The following is a 22,723-nucleotide window of genomic DNA, read 5'->3' as shown; positions in this document are numbered from 1 at the left end:
AATGGAGCGGAGATGAACATGTTTTAGTAAGTTATCCTATGGCTAGGGAACACATATTCATTCTGAGAATGACACTTTCAGGTTACTTAATTTTGTAGAATATTCCAGAATAAATTGGTACTATGTAAAAATAAAAGAATTCCTATTACAACTAGCAAAGATAATGAGTGTATTGTAGTGTTCTAGACAGATGTTCACCTCCTTCGATAAGGAGCGTAACGTAGATGGAAAAGGCGCTCGCCTTGAAATGCAACACTGTGCACCAAACTTTTGCTCCAAAATTTGTCTCCCTGAACCAACCAAAAGGTGGTGTGAATGTGGCCAAAAGTATCTAAGGATTCACCAAACATATCCAACATGAGCCGTTGTGCGTTACTTGGTGATTTTCAGACTGTTACTCTTTATATTGTCTAAACATTAGACGGGATTAGTAAATCAAGGCCATTATTTTTAATTAAAGACAAGGATTTGTTATCTCTTAGGCTGCTTTCACAATAGTGTCGGTACGGGGCCGTCGCGCTGCGTCGGCCCGACGCATACTGTGAAAAAAATGCCCGACGTGGGTAGCAGAAGCAGTCTTATGACGCTTCCGCTGCCCCATTGTAAGGTCCGGGGAGGAGGGGGCAGAGTTTCGGCAGCTCATGCGCGGTCGAAAATGGCGGACTCGACGCACAAAAAAAGTTACATGTAATGTTTTTTTGTGCCGACGGTCTGCCAAAACACGTCGCAATGCGTCGGTAATGTTAGTCTATGGGGAAAAAACACATCCTGCAGACAACTTTGCAGGATGCGTTTTTTCTCCTAAACGACGCATTGCGACGTGCAGCCAAAAACGCTAGTGTGAAAGTAGCCTTACTCTAACAAGATGATAAAATGAGATATAATCTATTCATGATTCTAATTAAAATTTATAATATTCAGCCAGGTCCGCAAACTGCAGATTTATGTGCCAAAAATCTAAATCCCATTACTAGGCAGCAGATTAGAGGGTCTGCTATGGGAATACAATACACAGCATGTTCCCTGTCTGGTGGATTTTATTCATACAGTACAAATAATGACAATTACAACAAAATCTGTACACAAAACAATGTGAAATTTGCTGTTTTGAAGCAAAAAAAATGGTAAATTCTGTACTTAATATCCCCTATCCTGGTATATATGGTCCCCTCATCCTCATTCTGATACACATAGCCCCTCATCCCTATCCTGGTATGCATGGCTCCATCATCCCTATCCTGGAATGCATGACTCCTCATCCCTATCCTGGAATGCATGACTCCTCATCCCTATCCTGGTATGCATAGCCCCATCCTTATCCTGGTATGATTGTCCACATCCCGGTCCTGGTTTGATTGGTCCCATCCTTATTCTGGTATAATTGGCCCCATCCCGTTCCTGGTATGATTGTTCCCATCAAGGTCCTGGTATGATTGGTCCCATCAAGGTCCTGGTATGATTGGTCCCATCCTTATTCTGGTATAAATGGCCCCATCCTGTTCCTGGTATGATTGGTCACATCTTTTTTCTGGTATAAATGCCCCCATCCTGTTCCTGGTATGATTGGTCCCATCCTTGTTCTGGTATAAATGCCCCCATCCTGTTCCTGGTGTGATTGGTCCCATCCTTTTTCTGGTATGATTGTCCCCATCCTGTGTTGGTATGATTGGTCCCATCCTTTTTCTGGTATAAATGCCCCAATGCCCCCATCCTGTTCCTGGTATGATTGGTCCCATCCTTTTTCTGGTATAAATGGCCCCATCCTGTTCCTGGTATGATTGGTCCCATCCTTTTTCTTTTATAATGGGCGCCATCCCGTTCCTGGTATGCATGGCCCCATCAGGAAAGATTTAAAAAAAAATACACATTACACTTACCTTCCTCCGCTCCCTCGCAGTCGCAGCATACTGCTCGGGTGCCAGCAGCTGATTAATGCATGTAAGCAGCGCATGGCAGGGACATCATGAGCTGCTCACAAGCAGAGCACAGCTGCCGGAATACTCACCGGGTGTTCATCAGAGATCGCGGTGAGTATCCATTCCTCTTCAGTAGCCGCCTGCTTACTGGTGGTCACGTGTGCCGATACTTAAGAGAAATGAATATTCAGAATATTAATTTCTCTTAAGTATCGGCACATGTGGCCGCCGTCAGCAGCAGGAAGGCTCCGGCTGACACTGCACGCTACTGAAGAGGAATGGATACTCATTGTTCTCTGCGATGAACGGTCCCGGTGAGTATTCCAGCAGCTGCTGGCACCGGAGCAGGACACTGCGAGGGAGCGGAGGAAGGTAAGTGTAATGTTTTGTTTTTTTGTTAAGCTTTTCTGATGAGACCAATCATAGCAGCAAGGGGATGGGTCCAATCATACCAAGATGCCAGAAAGAAATGAATATTCCATGGGTCTGGAATGAGGTGCATATTCATTTCTCTTTAGCAACGGGCACAGGAGTTAGCCGTAGGCTCCAGCCTCCTGTGACCCGATGCTCTGCCAAAACCGCTCCCCCGCCTCAGCCCATACATCCAGACTATAAGACGCACCCTTATTTTCCTCCACATGTTGGGAGGAAAAAAGTGCATCTTATAGTCCGAAAAATACAGTATATGTTTTATATTATTACAGGTGAAACTAGAAGTTTACATACACTATATAAAAAGACACATATGCAGGTTTTTCTCAGTATTTGACATGAAATAAGAATAAACCTTTCCCATTTTAGGTAATTTAGGATTACCATAATTATTAATGTTTGCCAAATGCCAGAATAATGAGAGATAGAAAATGTTTTAAGGCATTTTTATTACTTACTGCAAAGTCAAGTGTACATACACTAAGATTACTATGCCTTTAAACAATTCTGGAGAATCAATATTCACCGCACACTCATAAGTTCATAGTGCAAAATAATTTTTTTATTTGTGTCCATTAGCAAAGTCAATATTTAACAATGGTGACATGAAGAAAAACGTGACTAGAGCTAAAATAGATGTTTCGACCTGTCCTGGGTCTTAATCATTGAGTTGCTCTATCATGTAGGTAGGTGTCATAAGGAGAAGGAAGGTTTTCCTAGTGAGATCCAACGAGAGGATGCTTGCTGGAGGTTGCAGGAATGCAGGTAAGCTGGTTGGGTAGCTCTCAGTAGCAGTGCTCCCGGGCCCTGCTGTGAAGTTCCAGTACCAGGGGCTCTTCAGCCCGTTCCACCAGCACCTCGCCTCTCGACGTTGTGCACACTAAACCATCTTATTTTAAACAATTCTGGACTGCCCATATAATGATTTCATGTGCTTGGAAGTTTCAGTTGAAGTTTTTTTGGCAACATCTGAGTTAACTAAAGACACACACAGTATGTGGATGTATTTTAATGCACACCTGAAACACACTGCTTCTTTGTGTAGCATCATGGGGAATTCTCAAGAAATCAGCCAAGATATCAGAAAGAGAATTGTGGACTTGCACAAGTCTGGCTCATCCTTGGGTACCATGTGAAGATACGTGAAGGTGCCTTGTTCATCTGTGCAAAAATGATATGCAAGTACAAACAAGATGGGAATGTCCAGCCATCATACCAATCAGGAAGGGAAGGAAGGATGGGTCCTGTATCCCAGAGATGACATGCTATGGGCCGACGTGCATATCAACCCAAGGACAAACGCAAAAGACCTTGTGAAGATGATTGCGGAAGCTAGTAAGATTGTGTCAATATCCACAGTGAAACGAGTACTGTATCAACATGGGCTGAAAGGCCACTCAGCAAGGAAGAAGTCATTACTCCAACAGAAACATAAAAAAGCCAGATTACGGTAATGTTTTCAAATGCACACAGGAGCAAAGACCTTAATTTTGGAGACACGTCCTGTGGTCTGATGAAACTAAAATTGAACTTTTTGGGCATAATGACAAATATGTTTGGAGGAAAAAGGGAGAAACTTGGAAGCCTAAGAACACCATCCCAACTGTGAAACACGGTGGTGCAGCATCATAATGTGGGGTTGTTTTGCCGCTGGGTTTCCGGGAACTTCGTTTTTCAACTCTATGTGAAGTGGCCATACTGAATAGATGTCGTTTACACTAACTTTTGATCATACAACGAAGGTATGTTTTTTAAATCTTATTTTTTAATTACCGTATATTCTCGAGTATAAGCCGACCCGAGTATAAGCCGACCCCCCAAATTTTGCCACAAAAAACTGGGAAAACTTATTGACTCGAGTATAAGCCTAGGGCGGGAAATGCAGCAGCTACCGGTAAATTTCAAAAGTAAAAATAGATACCAATAAAGGTAAAATTAATTGAGACATCAGTAGGTTATGGGTTATTGAATACCCATATTAAATCAGGAGCCCCATATAATGTTCCATACAGATCATGAAGGGCCCCATAAGATGCTCCATACAAAATACGCCCCATATAATCCTGCACAAAGGTTAATAATGGCCCCATAAGATGCTCCATAGACACATTTGCCCCATACAATGCTGCATAAAGGTTGATGGCCCCATAAGATGCTCCACACATTAGGGGCCCCATAAGATGCTCCACACATTAGGGGCCACATGAGATGCTCGATACATCATGCCCCATAAGATGCTCCTCATATTATGCCCCATAAGATGCTCCACACATTAGGGGCCCCATGAGATGCTCCACACATTAGGGGCCCCATGAGATGCTCCACACATTAGGGGCCCCATGAGATGCTCCACACATTAGGGGCCCCATGAGATGCTCCACATATTAAAGGCCACATGAGATGCTCCACACATTAGGGGCCACATGAGATGCTCCACACATCATGCCCCATAAGATGCTCCTCATATTATGCCCCATAAGATGCTCCATACATTTGCCCCATTTGCTGGTGCTGTGATTAAAATTAAAAAAAATCACATACTCACCTCTCTTCGCTCAGGCCCCCGGCACTTGCGAGTCACCTTCCACGTTCCATCGCTGCGTGCTGCTCGGTCTTCCATCCTCTGCACTGACTGTTCAGGCAGAGGGCGGCACACACACTAATCATCGCGCCCTCTGACCTGAACAGTCACAGCCAGGGGACGGAAGACAGAGCAGCGCGCAGCGATGGAACGGGGGACAGGTGACTATCGCACAATGCTCCCCCTCCCCTGATATACTTACCTGCTCCCGGCGTGGTCCCTGGCAGCGTCTCACTGTCAGATGGTCTCCGGGAGCCGGCGGCATCAGCGGTCACGTACCGCACATTACAATCATGAATATGCGTGCATATTCATGACTTTAATGAGCGGTACCACGTGACCGCTGAACACAGGAAGAGCTGCCCGGAGACCATCGGAGATGCAGGGACAGAACCAGGAACAGGTGAGTATATCACAGCCGCCGCTCCCCCTCAACCGCCGACCCCACACCGACACTGACTCGAGTATAAGCCGAGAGGGTCACTTTCAGCCCAAAAAAGTGGGCTGAAAATCTCGGCTTTTACTCGAGTATATACGGTAACTGTTTGCAAAAAAAAATTGTGTTCTAGCAACATACGAATTCCATATATCATAGCAACATTTCTGGTGCTATTGAATACTGCATTAACCCATGTCACTCTTTACAGCTTTGCCAATTTTAGGCTAAGAGGACACTTTTTAGTATATTATTTATTTATATTCTACTATCCAAACTCATTCTGCGTTGGTATCCAGGGTCCATGACAGGTCATTTTGGGACTGGCAAGGAATTGGTGTTGTCTCACCAAACCAATTTACGTGACTTGCAATTGTTTGACCATTTTTTGAGCTGTATTATGGCTGAAACCTGTGAACCAAAATACAACAGAGTTGGAGCCTTTCCTGGTGGGAGAGTGCTGCAACCCTGAATATTAAACATCTGTCACAGTCAATAAATGCAATGTCACCATGCAGCACTAGATCTTCAAATCATTCAGCCCTTTAGCACTAGTGTTTAGTTCCTCTGAGCGTCCCCACTGAAGAAATAAAACATTACACAATGCCTAAAACTATTTAAATTTCCACACTGCCCTTAAATATATTTTCACCCTTTGTTGTATTATTCTGTATTTGGGTTCAGGCTTGGACTGGCCGATAGAGGAACAGGAGAATCCTCCGGAAGGCTCCTGTAAAGTGCTAATGTTCAGGAAAAAAGTATCATCTTATCATTCATTAAACAAACTGGATTGGGCCTTTGCCAATCCAGTTCGACACAGTTTGGGTGTAGATGATTTGTGCACAATTCTGTAACATGTAAATGTCTCTCTGACTTGCCCTATGCCTCTAAGGATATTGCTTATTTCCTCCTCATTCGTTATGCTCAGCTGAGACTAACGTGCATGGCTATAGAGGAGTTCACCTTTACAATAAAACCGCTTTGATTATCTATAATTTTACCTGAAAGGCATTGACCTAAGGCATTTTATGGCTCTCTATTACTTGAAGTGTGCTTCATAGCATTGCAGGGTCTTATTCTGAGTATAAGGGCCCCATGATCTATTTCTGCACAGTGGCCACCATCTGTATGTGATGGATGAATTCAGAAATGTGTAAAGAAAATGGCAGCAGGTTTGTAAAGGAAAACCAAAGAAAAATAATTAACCGCAGATAATAAAGAATTAGACTACGTTAACAATTCTTTTTTTTTGGACACCCTTGAATACATGAGTCTCATACAATAGGAATAATATAGTACATGCTGGATTTTTTTTTTACGTGGACATTCAGTCTAAAAAACAAACAAACCAACTTACCCGGGGATATGAAATAGATATGGTGGACATGTCCAGTGGTATCTAACTTATGGCAAAAGATAAATCTCCTGGTAGACCAATTAACTGGAAAAAAAAACAATTTGGACGCCTCTGTTTTCCTCCTTGGGGCAAGACACCCATCTCTTCCTAAAAGTCTTTTTAAGTTGGTTACTTTCCTTTCTATGGCTACTAAGATACATATTGTTTCGAGATGGAGGTCCCCAATGTTATCACTACAATCTGTTAAGGATAGGATGAATAAAATTATGCTTTATGAACGCATTGAGGCTACTAGAAATGATGTGTGGGATCAGTTCTTTAAAATATGGAGCCCCTGGGTGGACTTGCAGCCTAATTTACATTTGAATCAGACTCTACGCTTGTCTCCATAGTGAAACGGTAGATTCTGTGGGGAAAATAATCAATAAAAATCAAGCTGTAAATGCATTACTCCCCTCTCCTGTTGTTTTTTCCCCATGTTGTCTTTGTAATGTCTTCCCCCATGTTAATGTTAAGCCTGTGTTCTTACATTACTCAGTTGAAAACTCCCCTGCGAAGGAGCACAATTAGATTTTGTACTGTATCTGTTATTGTTGAAATTCCAATAAAAAACTTTTGGAAACTAAAAAACAAACAAACCAAAAAACAGTCATCTGGATAATCCAATTTAATTACATTGGTTCGAGCGCTGTCTTTTTTTCCATGAAAATATGGTTGTGTGAACTTGGCCTAATTCACGTGCACGAGGGTCACTGTGGATACGAATGGCATTTAGAACAAGTGAGTAAATCTCATCCCATGCTGCTCTCTAACAGCTTAGATGGTGATTATAAAAATGTGTTGCATAGGATTCCGTGCTGTATGCCGGCGTGCAAGTGTGTGATTCATCACTGTGGAGAAATGGTTCAAGAAAAATTAAAGATCAGAAACCAGTGCCCAGAAATATAAGGATTAATAGTCTGATGTTCAGATGGCGGTGTGGCGTGAACAGTACAATTGGCTTTAGGTTACACATTTCCTACATAATTTCCTCTAATTGTAGGATTTGGAATTGCCTGTGTGGTGCGGACTTTTGACATAATAGAGCTGTTTATAGGACTAGCCATGAGCAGGCGCACACGTGCTGACAGTGATTATGCTCATGCTGAAAACTTGGTCATTAGCACAATGGAGAATATTTGCTTAGACCACAGTCTCAAAGAAAATGAGCTAAAGCGAGATGCACCAAATTGTATATTTGACCACAAACTGAGCAAGGGTTGTCACAATTCTGTTGTCAGGTGTCTCGGAACAAGGGGCTCGTTCCCTGTCCCTAACTTTAGGGCCTCCCTAGCTCACCCTGTTCTCCGTATTACTTCTGATGGTGAAGACGCTGTGGCCACATACCTTAGTTCCTGTATCCGCCCTCAGTCTATACCCTTCTCCCACCCAGGGAAGAGGGGAGTAGTAGTGTACTGTAATACACCAACCAGACTAACAAGGTAATATGAACAGGGATAAGGGAAAATATCAATCATACAAATATACTCACACATATAACAGCAGTAAACACCGGGGAGTGGAGGATGGGGTAAAACCAAAGTAGGACAAGGAATGGAATTAGCACACAACCAAAACCACATCTCCTAACCATGCTACATGAAGCTATCTCTTGCAATGAGTACTTCCAGGGGCCAGAATATACAGTATATATGAGTGGGGAGTGGCTAACAGTGAACAGCTGAGAACCTTAATGCAGGAAAGCTTCCAAAAGTTCTCAACTGAGCTGATAAACCCCTACACTGCTAAAAGCAACCTGCACCTTGTAATATGAAGGTGAAGTGCTTCTAAACAGTGCAGGAGGAGGAGAAAATAGACACTGTGGTCTTTTGGCTCCTCTGTGTCACGTTAAACCCATGACAGATTTATTGGGCTTCATCTTGCACTATTTTCTGGCATAATTCATAAAAATGTGTCAGATCATGGTAGTGATGCTAAACATGCATAGTTTATATTTTTCTTACTTTAAAGTATTTTAAATGGCTTTAATAAAATCTGTACTTGGTTTGAAAAAAAAAGAGGTTTATGTCCCCATTTTTTGGAGCTTGTAACTTTTTTTTTGTCGATGGAGATGTGAGCTTTTTTTTTTGTACCAAGGGGTAGAGTTTATTTTGAGTAGTTTGGGATACATACTACATATTCACAGTTTTTCATTTTTTTATGAATGGTTCAATGAGCAAAGCTTTGTTTTTTATTTATTTTGTGACATTTCCCATGCAATTTATAATGACAAACAATTCTATATTTTAATAAAGCAAATTTTTATATATACACACACATATATATACCGTACATATATATACACACACATTTATATATATATATATATATATATATATATATATATATATATATATACACACACACTCTTATAATTTGATTAAAAAATGCTGATTATCTTACATTTTTATAGCAATATTGGAGGTCATGTATTTACGGTATTAATCGCAGTGTGGTGATCCATGGTGAATGTATTTGTGCATATATTTGTCACATAACATATTTGTGCACCTGTATAGTAATTTAGATTTTATCAGTCATGTTGGATATTATGAACCATTTTCACCCATAGCCTGGTCTGTTTATGAGCTAATAATCACCTCCCGACCACATAAATCCCATGGCTGCAGGATCAGTCCACACACTGTGGTCTGCAGTCATGGAGACACATAGTTAGCATAGGAGCTGCAGACATTGAATGGTGAATTTTAAACTAAAATTACTTTGCTTTATTTATTTATTTTTTTTACATATATTTTGATGACTTTGCTACGTGGTATTTAGCAGTACGTCAGGTACAGGTGTATGATCTTAATGCCTCTATTTAACCAATTAAATAGTCCCTATCAACCATCCTCGATTGAAGGGTGTCATTGGGTTGCTAATGACCCCTGTTTGTCACCATCATTTTCGTACTTCCTATGAAGCCCTTCCTTTTGGGCTTAATAGGAGATAGATTTTTACTATATACTGCAATCCAGAAGTAATGCGGGATATTGTACAAGTGATTAAATGATTGTAGATTTTGTCCTAAACTGAATAAAAATATTTTTTTTTTCAATATTAAAAAGAAAACTAAACATATTTGGTAAAAAATACATATTTTGTATCGCTACATCCATAAGATTCCGAGCTATCAAAATATATAATTAATGCATATGCTAATTGGTATTAAAAAAAATAAACTGTTAGGCTGGTTTCACACTTGCGTTTTGATCTGCAGCGTTTTAAAAAAAAACGCATGTGGTGAAAAAACGCATGTAAACGTGGCAAAACATCGCGTTTTTTAGACGCATGCGTTTTTGCATGCAGAAAAAAACACGACGTTTTGCCGTGATTACATGCGTTTTTTCCAGCGTTTGCGTTTTTTAAACGCATGCTGAGAAGTGTGTGACAGCTGCCAATCATCAAAATCAACTAGAAAACCCACTGTAAACAGAAATAGCTAGGGTTAGGGTTATGGATAGGGTTAGGGTTATGATCCCTAGGGTTAGGGTTAGGGGTAGGTTTTTATTAGAAGAATGTCCTGGTCACCAGGTCACTGATAAGCCACCCCCCACCATCAAGGTGATAAAGGGATCCAAACCCTAACCCTGACAAGCCACCCCCCACCATCAAGGTGATAAAGGGATCCAAACCCTAACCCTACCCCTAACCCTGACAAGCCACCCCCCACCATCAAGGTGATAAAGGGATCCAAACCCTAACCCTAACCCTGACAAGCCACCCCCCACCATCAAGGTGATAAAGGGATCCAAACCCTAACCCTGACAAGCCACCCCCCACCATCAAGGTGATAAAGGGATCCAAACCCTAACCCTACCCCTAACCCTGACAAGCCACCCCACACCATCAAGGTGATAAAGGGATCCAAACCCTAACCCTAACCCTACCCCTAACAAGCCACCCCCCACCATCAAGGTGATAAAGGGATCCAAACCCTAACCCTGACAAGCCACCCCCCACCTTCAAGGTGATAAAGGGATCCAAACCCTAACCCTGACAAGCCAACCCCCACCATCAAGGTGATAAAGGGATCCTAACCCTAACCCTACCCCTAACCCTGACAAGCCAACCCCCACCATCAAGGTGATAAAGGGATCCTAACCCTAACCCTACCCCTAACCCTAGGGATCCATAGGAATTGGCTATTATGTTGACCTGGTGACCAGGACATTCTTCTAATAAAAAGCTTTGTTCAATGTGGACACCCCAAGATATACGGTATTGCTATAGAGTACTAAAAATATACACTTTTTATTGACTGTCATATAGGGTTAGGGGTAGGGTTTGGATCCCTTTATCACCTTGATGGTGGGGGTGGCTTGTCAGGGTTAGGGTTTTCTTGTTTTTTCTATAAAAACGCATGCGTTTTTAACGCAAGCAAACGCATGTGCTTAAAAACGCATGCGTTTACATAGACAGCAATACTTTTTTTGCCGCGAATAAACGCATGCGTTTTTTTGCGGCAAAAAAACGCAGCTAGAAATTACTACAGGTTGCATTTCTGCAAATGAACGCACGCGTCAAAAAACGAATGCGTTGCCGAAAACGCGTCAAAACGCACGCTAAAAAACGCATGCGTTTTTTAGCGCTAAAACGCAGCGGACAAAAACGCAAGTGTGAAACCAGCCTTAGAAATAACATTTTTTGGTTACCACACCAAAAATGTAATAAAAAGCGATCAAAACATTTTATGTACCCAAATAAAAAAATTAAAACTACACATCAACATGCAAAAATCAAGCTCAAATACTCGTAAGGAAAAAAAAATAACATTTGGATTGTGTTTTAATATTGTCTAAATTCAGACTTTTTATTTTTTTAACTACTAGAATCTAAAAACTATACAAGTTTTGCATCGTCTTAACTGTACGGACCTGAAGAATCATATTGCCACATCGTTTTTACATTTGTCGGAATGTTGTTTTTTTTCAGTCATCCAACATGGAATTTTTTTTCTCGGTTCCCATCATCTTATATGAGATGAATGGTGTCATTTTAAACTACAACTTGTCCCGCAAAAAAAGCCCTTATTACACTGTGTCCATGGAAATGGAGCAATAGAGGGTTGTTACTAAAGTATACACACCCTTTAACTTTTAGTTTTTAAAGAAGTTTACTTGTGAACAGGAATATTGATTTTTTTATTACCGTTTTTCTTTTCTACAGTGATCCCAGCAAATGGATTTACTAGTCTATGACTATCCTACATGTGAAAATGAGCAGAAATAAGTACCGTATACCAGCCATTAAGTGCTCAGACTGCCCCAGCAGATAGGCTTCCCACACTAACACTGACTAGGATAATGGTCTGCAGGAAACATTATATCACAGCCATAATGAGTCAATGATTCCCTACATTTGGCTGCTACAATAGGATTTTTGCATGTGTTCTCAATTCAGTCCGCTTGTGAACGTCTTATCTTTCTACGCTTTTCCTCGTTTTTTGTACACTGATTTATAGAGCAGGATGTCTTTAATGCCGTTAATATAGCATCACGGATACTACATGTGAGATATTTTGCAAGCCGAAAACCACAGTAATCTTGTGTCTACACCAGTCAGTGTTCAGAAAGCGGCTTTATACCCTGCCAGGCAGCAGTAAATATGTCTTTTTCAATGACATTCTCAGATGTTATAGATGTTTTTGAGCTCTCTTAGAATTTCCTATCACTTACACATGTGAACGCATCCCAACACATTCTGGCTTAGACTGGCTAGACTGTATATTTTTTTAAACCGCTCATTGATTTAAATAAGTATGGTGTAATGCCTAATATCACCTGTGAGAGTGCTGCAGGGAAATTAGGCTTTTGCAACCAAGTTTGTACACAGATTACATCTGACTCCTGGTATGATCAGCTTATTTTTATGGATCTCTTGGCAAAGAGTATCAACTAGTCACAATGGCTGCAAAATAGTCAGCCTCAATCTACCAGAGATCAAAAGCGATTCAACCATAAAAAACATGAAAGCCCAGATTCATCAAAGTGTTTACCCCAGAAATCTGACGTAAATGCTTTGAAAAATTGCAAATTTTTTTTGCAATGCAGAGCTTTGGGACTTTTGGGGTTTTCCTGCCATAATGGGTGAATTCGAGGAGGAGTTGCACCTATTTGTCAAATTCATCAATAGAGGTGAAGTTTCTTTTGCCATAAATCTTACTTAATGGCGTGGCCGGGACTAATTATACTATTCAGTCAATGTTAATGCTAGAATTAACTACCCTGAATGGTCTTGTCGTCCCAACTTTGCAAACTGCTGGCAAATGCTTTACAATTGCTTTGCTGATAATGTGGTTTTGGTTGGGGTTTATTTGCACTGATTGTTGTAGGATACAAATGAAGGTTGTTCTGCAGTGATTGGTGAGTGCTGTGGCCGGTAGGTAGCAGCGTCCCGGGCTTGATTTCCGTGTATGCTAGGTCATTGTTGAACCAACGAGTTTTAGAGATGCACACTCTCCTTCCATGGGGGACCTGATTGAATGTGACCCTAATTTCACATTTCTCAACATTTGGTTGAACTTGATCGAACAGTTGAATAAAAAAAAAAACATCCATGTAATCTGACAAGGGGTGCTTATATCATTGGTGCAGTTTGTAAAGCCGCACAGGGGCCCAAGAGGTAAAAAGCCCCATTTCCACCTCCAAATCTGGTGGAATTGTGCATTGTGATGACCTATTGGTCTCCAAAAGTCCATATATTATTCTTGCACAGGGGCATCATCTGTCTGTGTCCGTCAGTGAATCTGAGCAACAACAAATAAAAAAAAGCAGCTATGGCTCTTGGAAAATGGAATTAATAAAATCACAGCAAGGAAATGGCAGTGCCAGGTACACTATATATTTTTTAACACTTTATGTATATTCATGTGGCTTCTTTCCCTTTTACTATAACGTCAGACGAACACTAAATGTTGTTGTGAACTTTATGGTTCGATTTAATCAGTTTGAGTCATTACACAAACAGTCTTTGATGAGGAATGCCTTCCAGCTCCCCCATCAACTTGCCATTGCATGAGCTATCCGACCAGTGGTGCCTCTCATCAACAAAATCCAGATTCTTTTCTCTAAAGAAATGCCTAAGAGAAATCGGTGTGGTGAAACAGATGATGAATCCAGCACTGACATGTTAAAGGACTGGCTACATGCCAGCATTTGACAAATAAGCCTCTAATAATATGGGGCTTAGAGAGATCTTATCACTGTTCAAAAATCAAGATCAATCTCTTGACCTTGGCTTTTCTTTTGTACTCTCTAATTCTCTTCCTTGCCATTGCTTCCCGTACACATTCTACTGTTACCAGAAAGGAGAGGAATGAGGATGACGGTGACTTCTTGTTCTCGGCTACTCAACTACTCAGACAATATACTGGATTACTGTACACGATTCACCATTTCTTCTATTATAATCAATAGTTACTATTTAAGATGCAGCAATAGCCGGTCAGGTTGAGTGCTTGCTCAACACCAATAGGAAATGTCTCATTACGAAGTGTTGCAAATTTATCTTTTGTTAGTTACATTAATATATAGGTTTTTATTACAACATATTTGGAATTAGAATTTTACCCTTGGAAATGTTGAGCTCTATACACACTTAAAGGGAACCTGTCAGGCAATTAATGCTGCCCGATACACAGGATGTGTGAACCAGAGACAGGCTCCATCATCACATCCCGCCCCCATGACTCCAATATTTATGGACATAACTGTTTATCACTGTTTATCACTCTCCCATAATGGTAGTTTTGCTTCACGTCACCTGTCTTATCTATGACACTATCTCTGTGCTGTGTTGTGCATAAATATGTGATTCTTCAGAATTTGTATTAGTCTATGAGTCTATGCCTGATGAAGAGACCTGAGTAGTCTCGAAAGCTTGCAATTTGTTACCATCTTTTCAGTTAGCCATTAAAAGGTATCAACCACTGAGGACTCTCAATTCTAAATATCTTTCTATCTACTGGCTACAAAGATATATATCTTTCCAGCATCCCTCTTATTAAACTCTCTCCTCTCCTTCCTCAATGTAGCAGCCAGGATCATATTCTTCTCCAACTGCTACACCGATGCCTCTACCCTGTGCCATTGGTTGCACTAGTTACCCATCCGATACAGAGTTCAATATAAACTTAGCACTCATCATTATTATATACCTGGCTACTTGTGCCGCAGTTTTATTTTCTTTTTGCTGATTGACGAACAGAAGTCATGAGTAAAGCAGATTGATAGACTGTTGTACTCTTGGTCACAAATTTACTGTAAATGAACAGATAAAAAATAAGTCCCTTTTCATACATTCAGCAAACAGCTAATAAAATTGTGAGGGATTAGATGTGACGGATTTTCTGGAAAGAGGACATGAAGAAAATGCTTTCTGATGAGCTGTTAGAGAGCAAGGGGCCCATAATTTGTTTTTGCTGGTCGGACCTACTCTTGGAGGGGTTTAACATTCCTATTAAATAAATATAAAACCAATGTAAAGACAAAGGAAAATAATAATAATCAAGGAGAGATCCAACTGATCTGCCAGAATTAAAATAAACATTTCCTTTGGATAACGTCAATCAACTAAATCCAATGTTTGACAACTGGTGTTTGTTTATCTCATTAGTATAATTCTACTCTTCTGTGTCTGCCGCTTGGCAGGGGATGATTTCTGGATGATGGTGATCTCTATGGATGACAGTGTTTACAATGTACTCAACACTTGGCCTGATACAATTTTAGGAATGACTTGGTTCACTGGATAAATCAACATGGCAGCTCTCAGTCAACAAAAAAAAAACATTATACGAGTAATTTATCCCATTCCGCTAAATGGGTAGTTCATACCTCTGTGACTACAACCATGGAAATCTGATTTTATTTTTTTCTTTTGTTTTTATATAGCCATAAGGACAGATTTTTATTTTTTTCCATTTCTGTTACAGTTGCAACAAGAGAAATATGGAACATTTACAAGAGAACTATATCTTTTATCATTAGTAATCAAAAAGCACAAACTTCACAAATTACAAATCATTGAGCAACTTTGGATTAATGTTGACTTTGGGGCTACTGTTCATAGATGTCAGACCAGAAAGTTTATCTGATGCCAAACGGACATTACAAATACTGAGGAATAGATAACTGAGAGATCAGATATATATATAAAAAAAAAAGTTGATTCATTATTTCAAACCTCAAAGCAAAATTCTTATTTTAATTGCATAATGACATGAAAAAGTTATTCTGCATTATAAATACAGTCATACAAATTTCTATACTTTAATATATATTTTTACTTCAGCACAGTAAACTTTTTTTCTTTTTTTTTTTAATAAAACCGTTTTTGTATTGCTGAATTCAAAGATCCATAACATTTTTATTTTTGAGTAATACAAGAGCTTGGTTTTTGTGAGAAGACTTACAGCTTTCACTGGAATCATTTTGAAGCACAAACAATTTTCTTGATCTTTTTAAAATTCTGTTGTTTTTTTTTGGTGAGACAGAATGAACATAAACTTTGCCTTTGTTTTCTTTTTAACAGATTACATTGCGTGGGGAAAGAGAATGTTTTTTAATTTTATAACATGGGTCGTTAGTTACTGGATGCGGTGATGCCACTAGTCAGGGTAAAAGTAACAAGCAGTGTATTGCTTGTAGCAAGTCGTAATAGTCTTCCGTACAGTGGCGTAACTAGAATCCAAGATAAAAACAAAATGAGCAAATAACCTATAGTAAATAAACAGTAATAGTACATGTAAATAATCTAGGGTACTTAACATTGTTTTGATTAAAAAAAATGTAAAAGCCATCCAATCATGACATGGTTCGGCATGGTACCTAACTCTTATAATTCAGACATCTGCCCATGGAAAGCTATATAATCAAAATAAACAGCCCCCCAAAAAAGGAGCCACACCCCTGTATGAACGACGTACAAAAAGCTAAACCAAAACCAAAATGGGCCGTTCATTCTGTTTACATAGCTTTCCACGCTTGTAAACAAAGACAGGAACAGCAGCAGAGAGTCATTGCTGGACCTGGGGAACAGGAGTATTGGAATCTTTATTATTTTCTATGTTTGCAAAACTGTGCGAAAATGCAAATGTATCCTGGACAACCCCTTTAAGATTTCCGTAGCCATTAAGAATAAAGGCTTGTTCATATGTTGCTACATTTTTGCCAAATGTTTTTCAAGGGTAAAAAAATGTTTCACTGTACAGTACCAAGGCACAGTATGAAAGCAAGAGGTGGAGGGTCAAAGAACTAAAGCAAAACTGAAAAATGGGCCAACACAGAACCATCGTTTTTATCCTAGGTTCTGTCTAACAGGTGTGCCAGCCATTTTTTTGTTTTACATTACATTGCAGCAAACTGAATGACAATTCTGAAATATCATACACACTATTCTTTTTTTTCCAAATCAGCAGCACAGCATTTTGGTTCCTTTGGTGTTTGTTTTGGTGATTTTCAACTTACGGTACATGAATTAGAGAAAAAAATGTAAATACAAATGCGTAAAAGAGTATTTTTGCATATTTTTTCTGCCAGTAATCTGGTTTTTGGTGCAGAAATCTGCTGCAAATATTCGACTTGTGCACATATCCTAATTCTATGAATACAACATGCGTTTCACATAGAGGATTTAGTTTTAAAGAAAAAAAACCTCAGTTCTATTTCAGCTATTGAGAACTTGGGAAAGAAAAATATGAGCTCAATTCAATGTTGCCTTTATGACATTAGCTGGTGTCACCATGAAAAAAAAGATTGATAACTATGTGGTGGGCCATTAAAACTGGATTAACTTTTGGGGGCTTTGTACCTTCAAGGGATGCTACTAAAATATAGGGTAGAACAATGCAAGAATGAGAAAGACCAAATGTCTCCGGGACCTTGTTATGGGATTTTCCTACCTGAGCTATTAAAATAACATAGGCTATAAAGCTTCCCACAAACACACCACTTGTCTTCCTGAAATTGGAGATCTTTACAGATGTGATTGTACTGAAAGGTTAATTCACCTGCCACCGCTCAGGAGATTTGGGGGCTCTCTAAAAGTCCTGCTGTTTACTTCAGATCATTCAAGGTGATGTCTAAACAAATGGAATAAGTTGATCTTGGTGGCTCAGGTTTAAAGGATCCTTTGTGTGAAATTTTAAGGTCAAAACTACTTGGCAAACATCGCCTTTGTTTGTGGGATTGAGAGAATGGAAGTGTAGGCCTCTAGTCAATAAGCTGTGAATCGGTTTATCCATCTAAGGGATTTCCACTCCTACGAAAGCCATTGAGACTCTTAAGATGTGTCGCTGATCCACAGGGCACCTCCTCATATCAGGAAAGTGCACAGATAGAAAACCTATTAAAGCTGCTTTGTTGAAAGATGTCAGTCATTAGAAGGCATTATCTTTCTTAATTCATGTCAATCTAGGATGACAATATCGTTGGTTGGAATAGACGTTCCATCATGTTTTAGCCTTAAATGGGTTTTGAAGTTTTCTCTACAATATGGGACATGTTCCTACTATTTTAGGACCGTGTATTCAAAAAAAATCATGATCTTATGACCTTGCCATGAAATTGGCCAATAATGTGGGTGTAAATAGTTTGCAAAAAAAATAAAGCGGAATACATATGCAAAGCATAACCTCACTACAAGTGAGCATGTGCAGAACGAACGAAGCCTATAGGAGGAGCAAGAGCGGCAATGGATGATTCTGTAGAAACTAGAAGGATATGCCACACTACTATTATTTCTATACCCACATCTTAGGACTTGGAAAACCAGTAATGGAGAGAGGAACCCCTAGGAACACTCATATCTATCCCAGGTGCATGGCCACACTCTAGACTTTCAAAGACATGGCTTAGACTGTAAAGCTGAAGAAGACTATAAACCTCACTTTATTCTACAGCTGCTGACTCATTTCAGATCTCACTTCTAGTCCAAAAGTGACTACATCTTAAGGGCTTCAGTGTCACCATGTGTATTCACTTCGGTTTAAAGTCCCAAATGGCCTAATATGGCAGTATGAATTTGTTCATGAATAAAGCAAGCTGTATGTTTACTTCCCAACAACAGCAACACTGTCGCCTATGGGATGTCTAGAAACAACTTTTCTAATAAGTAGAGCTGAGATGCAATGCCAGACAAAGCCCAAAGACAAGAGTGGTGCTGATATACAGTGGGGAAAATAAGTATTTGACACACTGCCGATTTTGCAAGTTTTCCCACCTACAAAGAATGGAGAGGTCTGTAATTTTTATTGTAGGTCCACTTCAACTGTGAGAGACAGAATCTAAAACAAACAAACAAACAAAAAAAAGAAAATTACATGGTATGAGTTTTACATAATTAATTTGAATTTTATTGCATAAAATAGGTATTTGACATGATAGAAAAACAGAACTTAATATTTGGTACAAAAACATTTCTTTGCAATTACAGAGGTCAGACGTTTCCAGTAGTTCTTGATCAAGTTTGCACACACTGCAGCAGGGATTTTGGCCCACTCATCCAGGTCTTTCAGGTTTCGGGGCTGTAACTGGGCAACATTGAGTTTCAGCTCCCTCCAAAGATTTTCTATTGGGTTCAGATCTGGAGACTGGATAGTCTACTCCAGGACCTTGAAATGCTTCTTATGGAGCCACTCCTTAGTTGCCGTGGCTGGGTGTTTGGGGTCATTGTCATGTAACAACCCATCTTCAATTCTCTTACTGATGGAACGATGCATGACCTGATCCATTCTCCCTTCAATATAGTGCAGTCGCCCTGTCCAATTTGCAAAAGAGCACACTAAAAGTGTGTTGATGTGGTTGTACTCATTCTTCTTCCTCCAATCACGGTGAGTTGAATTGATAACAAAAAGTTATATTTTGGTCTCATCTGACCACATGACCTTCTCCAATGCCTCCTCTGGATCATCCAGATGGTCATTGGCAAACTTCAAACGGGCCCGGACATTGCTGGAGTGAGCAAGGGGACCTTGCGTGCCCTGCATGATTTAAATCCATGAAGGCATAGTGTGTTACTAATGGCAATATTTGAAACTGTGGTCCCTGCCCTCTTCCGGTCATTGACCAGGTCCTCCCTTGTAGTTCTGGGCTGATCCCTGACCTTTCTCAGAATCATCCTTACTCCACGAGTTGAGATCTTGCATATAGCCCCAGATCGAGGAAAACTGACAGTCATCTTATGTTTCTTCCAGCTTCTAATGATTATGCCAACAGTTGTTGCCTTCTCGCCAGGCTGTTTGCCTATTGTCCTGTAACTCATCTGAGCCTTGTGCAGGTCTACAATGTTGTCCCTGGTGTCCTTAGACAGCTCTTTGGTCTTGGCCATGGTGGAGAGTTTAAAGTGTGACTGATTGAGTGTGTGGACAGGTGTCTTTTATACAGGTAACAAGTTCAAACAGGTGCAATTAATCGTAATGATTTAGAGATGATCTGCAAAGAGGAGTGGACCAAAATTCCTCCTGACATGTACGCAAACCTCATCATTAACTACAAAAAACGTCTGACGGCTCTCTGCTTGCCAACAAGAGTTTTGCCACCAAGTATTAAGTCTTGTTTGCCAGAGGGATCAAATACTTATTTCTCACTGCAAAATGCAAATAAATTTATATAATTTATACAATGTGATTTTCTGGATTTTATTTTTGATATTCTATCTCTCAATGTTAAAATTAATCTACCCTTAAAATTATAGACTGTTTATGTCTGTCAGTGGGCAAACTTACAAAATCAGCAAGGGATCAAATACTTATTTTCCCCACTGTATGTCAAAAATTACAGACCTTTCCAATCTTTGTAGGTGGGTAAACTTGCAAAATTGGCAGTGTATCAAATACTTGAAAATAAGGAAAATAAGTACTGCAACAAAGGTAAAATATAACATATTTGGGACATAACATTCATAAAAAGTATTTCCCACAAGACGAGCACGAATGTAAATGAAGATTCTTAAATTATGTGTGAATCAAAATCTTAACAATAATTCTTTGCCTTTCTTTTTTGCAGACAGCCAGTGGTTTACCAACGGTTGGTAGTTTTGTTGCAGCTTCAGGAATGACTCCATACCCCACTCCAGCACCAGTGTCCCCATACATGGCATATGGCACAGCAGCCCCCACAGGGTATGTGACAGGTCATGGATGGCAGCATACCGGGGGTATGCCATTATCTCCTCATAACTGCGACATTGCCGCATCACTAGCATTTAAAGGTATGCACACAGCACGAGAAGGTGAGAACCACCTAGATAACTGGCCCAGAACCCACTATATGTGCATCAAATAAACCTGATGTTGGCTTATCATATAGGAAACCACAAGAGAAAAAAGGAGACGACCATTAATACTAAGAAAAAGCCAATTTATTAACACAGCTCATTTGTTTTTCTGCTACATTAATAAGGTGGCTTTTCACCATTAAATGGTAGCCTTGCACACTTTTTCTGATTTTATCTGATGTGAAGTGTATTTAATCAGGATCTGCTTCAAAGTAGTAACATGCACCTATTATTTTAAAGCCTCTTCAGAAAAAAATGCTAAAACTTCTTATATCTTTCTTTTTTTCTTTCTTTATTTTTTTTTATATAGCGCTAACATATTCCGCAGCGCTTTACAGCTTTGCACACATTATCATCGCTGTCCCCAATGGGGCTCACAATCTAAATTCCCTATCAGTATGTATGAACATCAATGTGGAATTCTCATAGAAATTAATAGAAAGAGTTTTTCAAACTGTTTTGGAGCAGATCTGCTTGAAAAAAAAAAAACAGTGTGGGAACGTACACTAACATAACCTTGACCAAGCACTCAACTCAAAACTGGAAGTGTTTCCTGACTTGTGTATTAAAGAGTACCTATCACCAATCTGTGGCTGCCCTTTTTACTCAGCAAAAGAGTGGGCAGCCCCAGATTAGTGATTTCTCAAAATATAAATTGTCAAAAGGTCTCCTAAGTAACCCTAATGTTCTCCCAAAAGTCAGGCCCAACCTTCTGTTTTGTGGGATCTCGACATGCAGAGTAGGATCCCGCAACCCTCCGTGGTCTTTCTCTCAGTGAAAGATCGAGATATCATTCTTTGCACTAACCCAGCGCCACCACTGACTTTACTGTTCAGTAACCACTTAGTAAAGTCGTAACAGAGGGCATTGTGGGTTATGAATAATCTAGCAATAGAGAATGTATAACTGGTGGAGAAAAGTTGAACTTGATGGACCTGTGTATTTTTCAACCTAAGTAAATATGAAGTAACAGTGCTGCCGTGTATCTACAAAGAGAGAGGGTCTGCAGGGGTTTAATGTAGAGTAATGCACCTAGCACGGAGTAATCCTATTGCTGCACATACATTAAATGGAAGTATACTCGGTACTACAGATCAAGAGAAGGACTTGGGTATTCTGGTTACAAGTAAGCTGGGCAGCAGTACTCAATGTCAAGCAGCAGCTGCAAAAGCAAACAAGATTATAGGGTGTATAAAAAGAGAGAGAAAATCCCGCGATCCCAACATATTGTTAACACTTTATAAATCACTGGTGAGGCCACATCTAGAATATGGGATCCAGTTATGGGCTTCACATTTTAAAAAGGATATTTAGAAGTTAGTCAGTTCAAAGGCGGTCAACTAGATTATTACAAGGGATGGAAGGCCTCTCATATGATGAGAGGTTGGAAAAATTGGGCTTTTATAACTTACTAGATGGTAGCCCGATTCTAACGCATCGGGTATTCTAGAATATGTATGTAGTTTATTTATGAAGATTTTAGAATAATACATTGAATACACAGGATTCGGCCAAACGTGACCAATTAGCGAAGCGTGGTTCAAATCCCGCTCCAATTCGCGGCCGGACTGCGCCTGTCGCTGATTGTTCGCGGCCGGCCACGTACTATATAGCACAGCCACGTAGTATATAACAGCCCACATAGTAAATAGCACAGCCACATAGTACATAGCACAGCCATG

At 39.9% G+C, this 22,723-nt stretch overlaps 1 protein-coding gene across 1 annotated transcript in view; it reads left to right on the top strand.

Moving 5' to 3' along the window:
- Positions 1 to 22,723, top strand: part of PAX9 (paired box 9) — a 46,977-nt gene that overhangs the window by 17,385 nt on the left and 6,869 nt on the right. Inside the window, exon 4 of the mRNA XM_077262666.1 lies at positions 20,771 to 20,975. Coding sequence (XP_077118781.1) covers positions 20,771 to 20,975 — 205 coding nt within the window. The remainder of the gene's footprint in view (positions 1 to 20,770; positions 20,976 to 22,723) is intronic.

The sequence above is a fragment of the Ranitomeya variabilis genome, chromosome 1 (assembly GCF_051348905.1).
Source record: "Ranitomeya variabilis isolate aRanVar5 chromosome 1, aRanVar5.hap1, whole genome shotgun sequence".
In the NCBI taxonomy this organism is placed as follows: Eukaryota; Metazoa; Chordata; class Amphibia; order Anura; family Dendrobatidae; genus Ranitomeya; species Ranitomeya variabilis.
The sequence above is the reverse complement of the archived record's forward strand: the minus strand, read 5'-3'. Positions and strand labels throughout refer to the sequence as shown.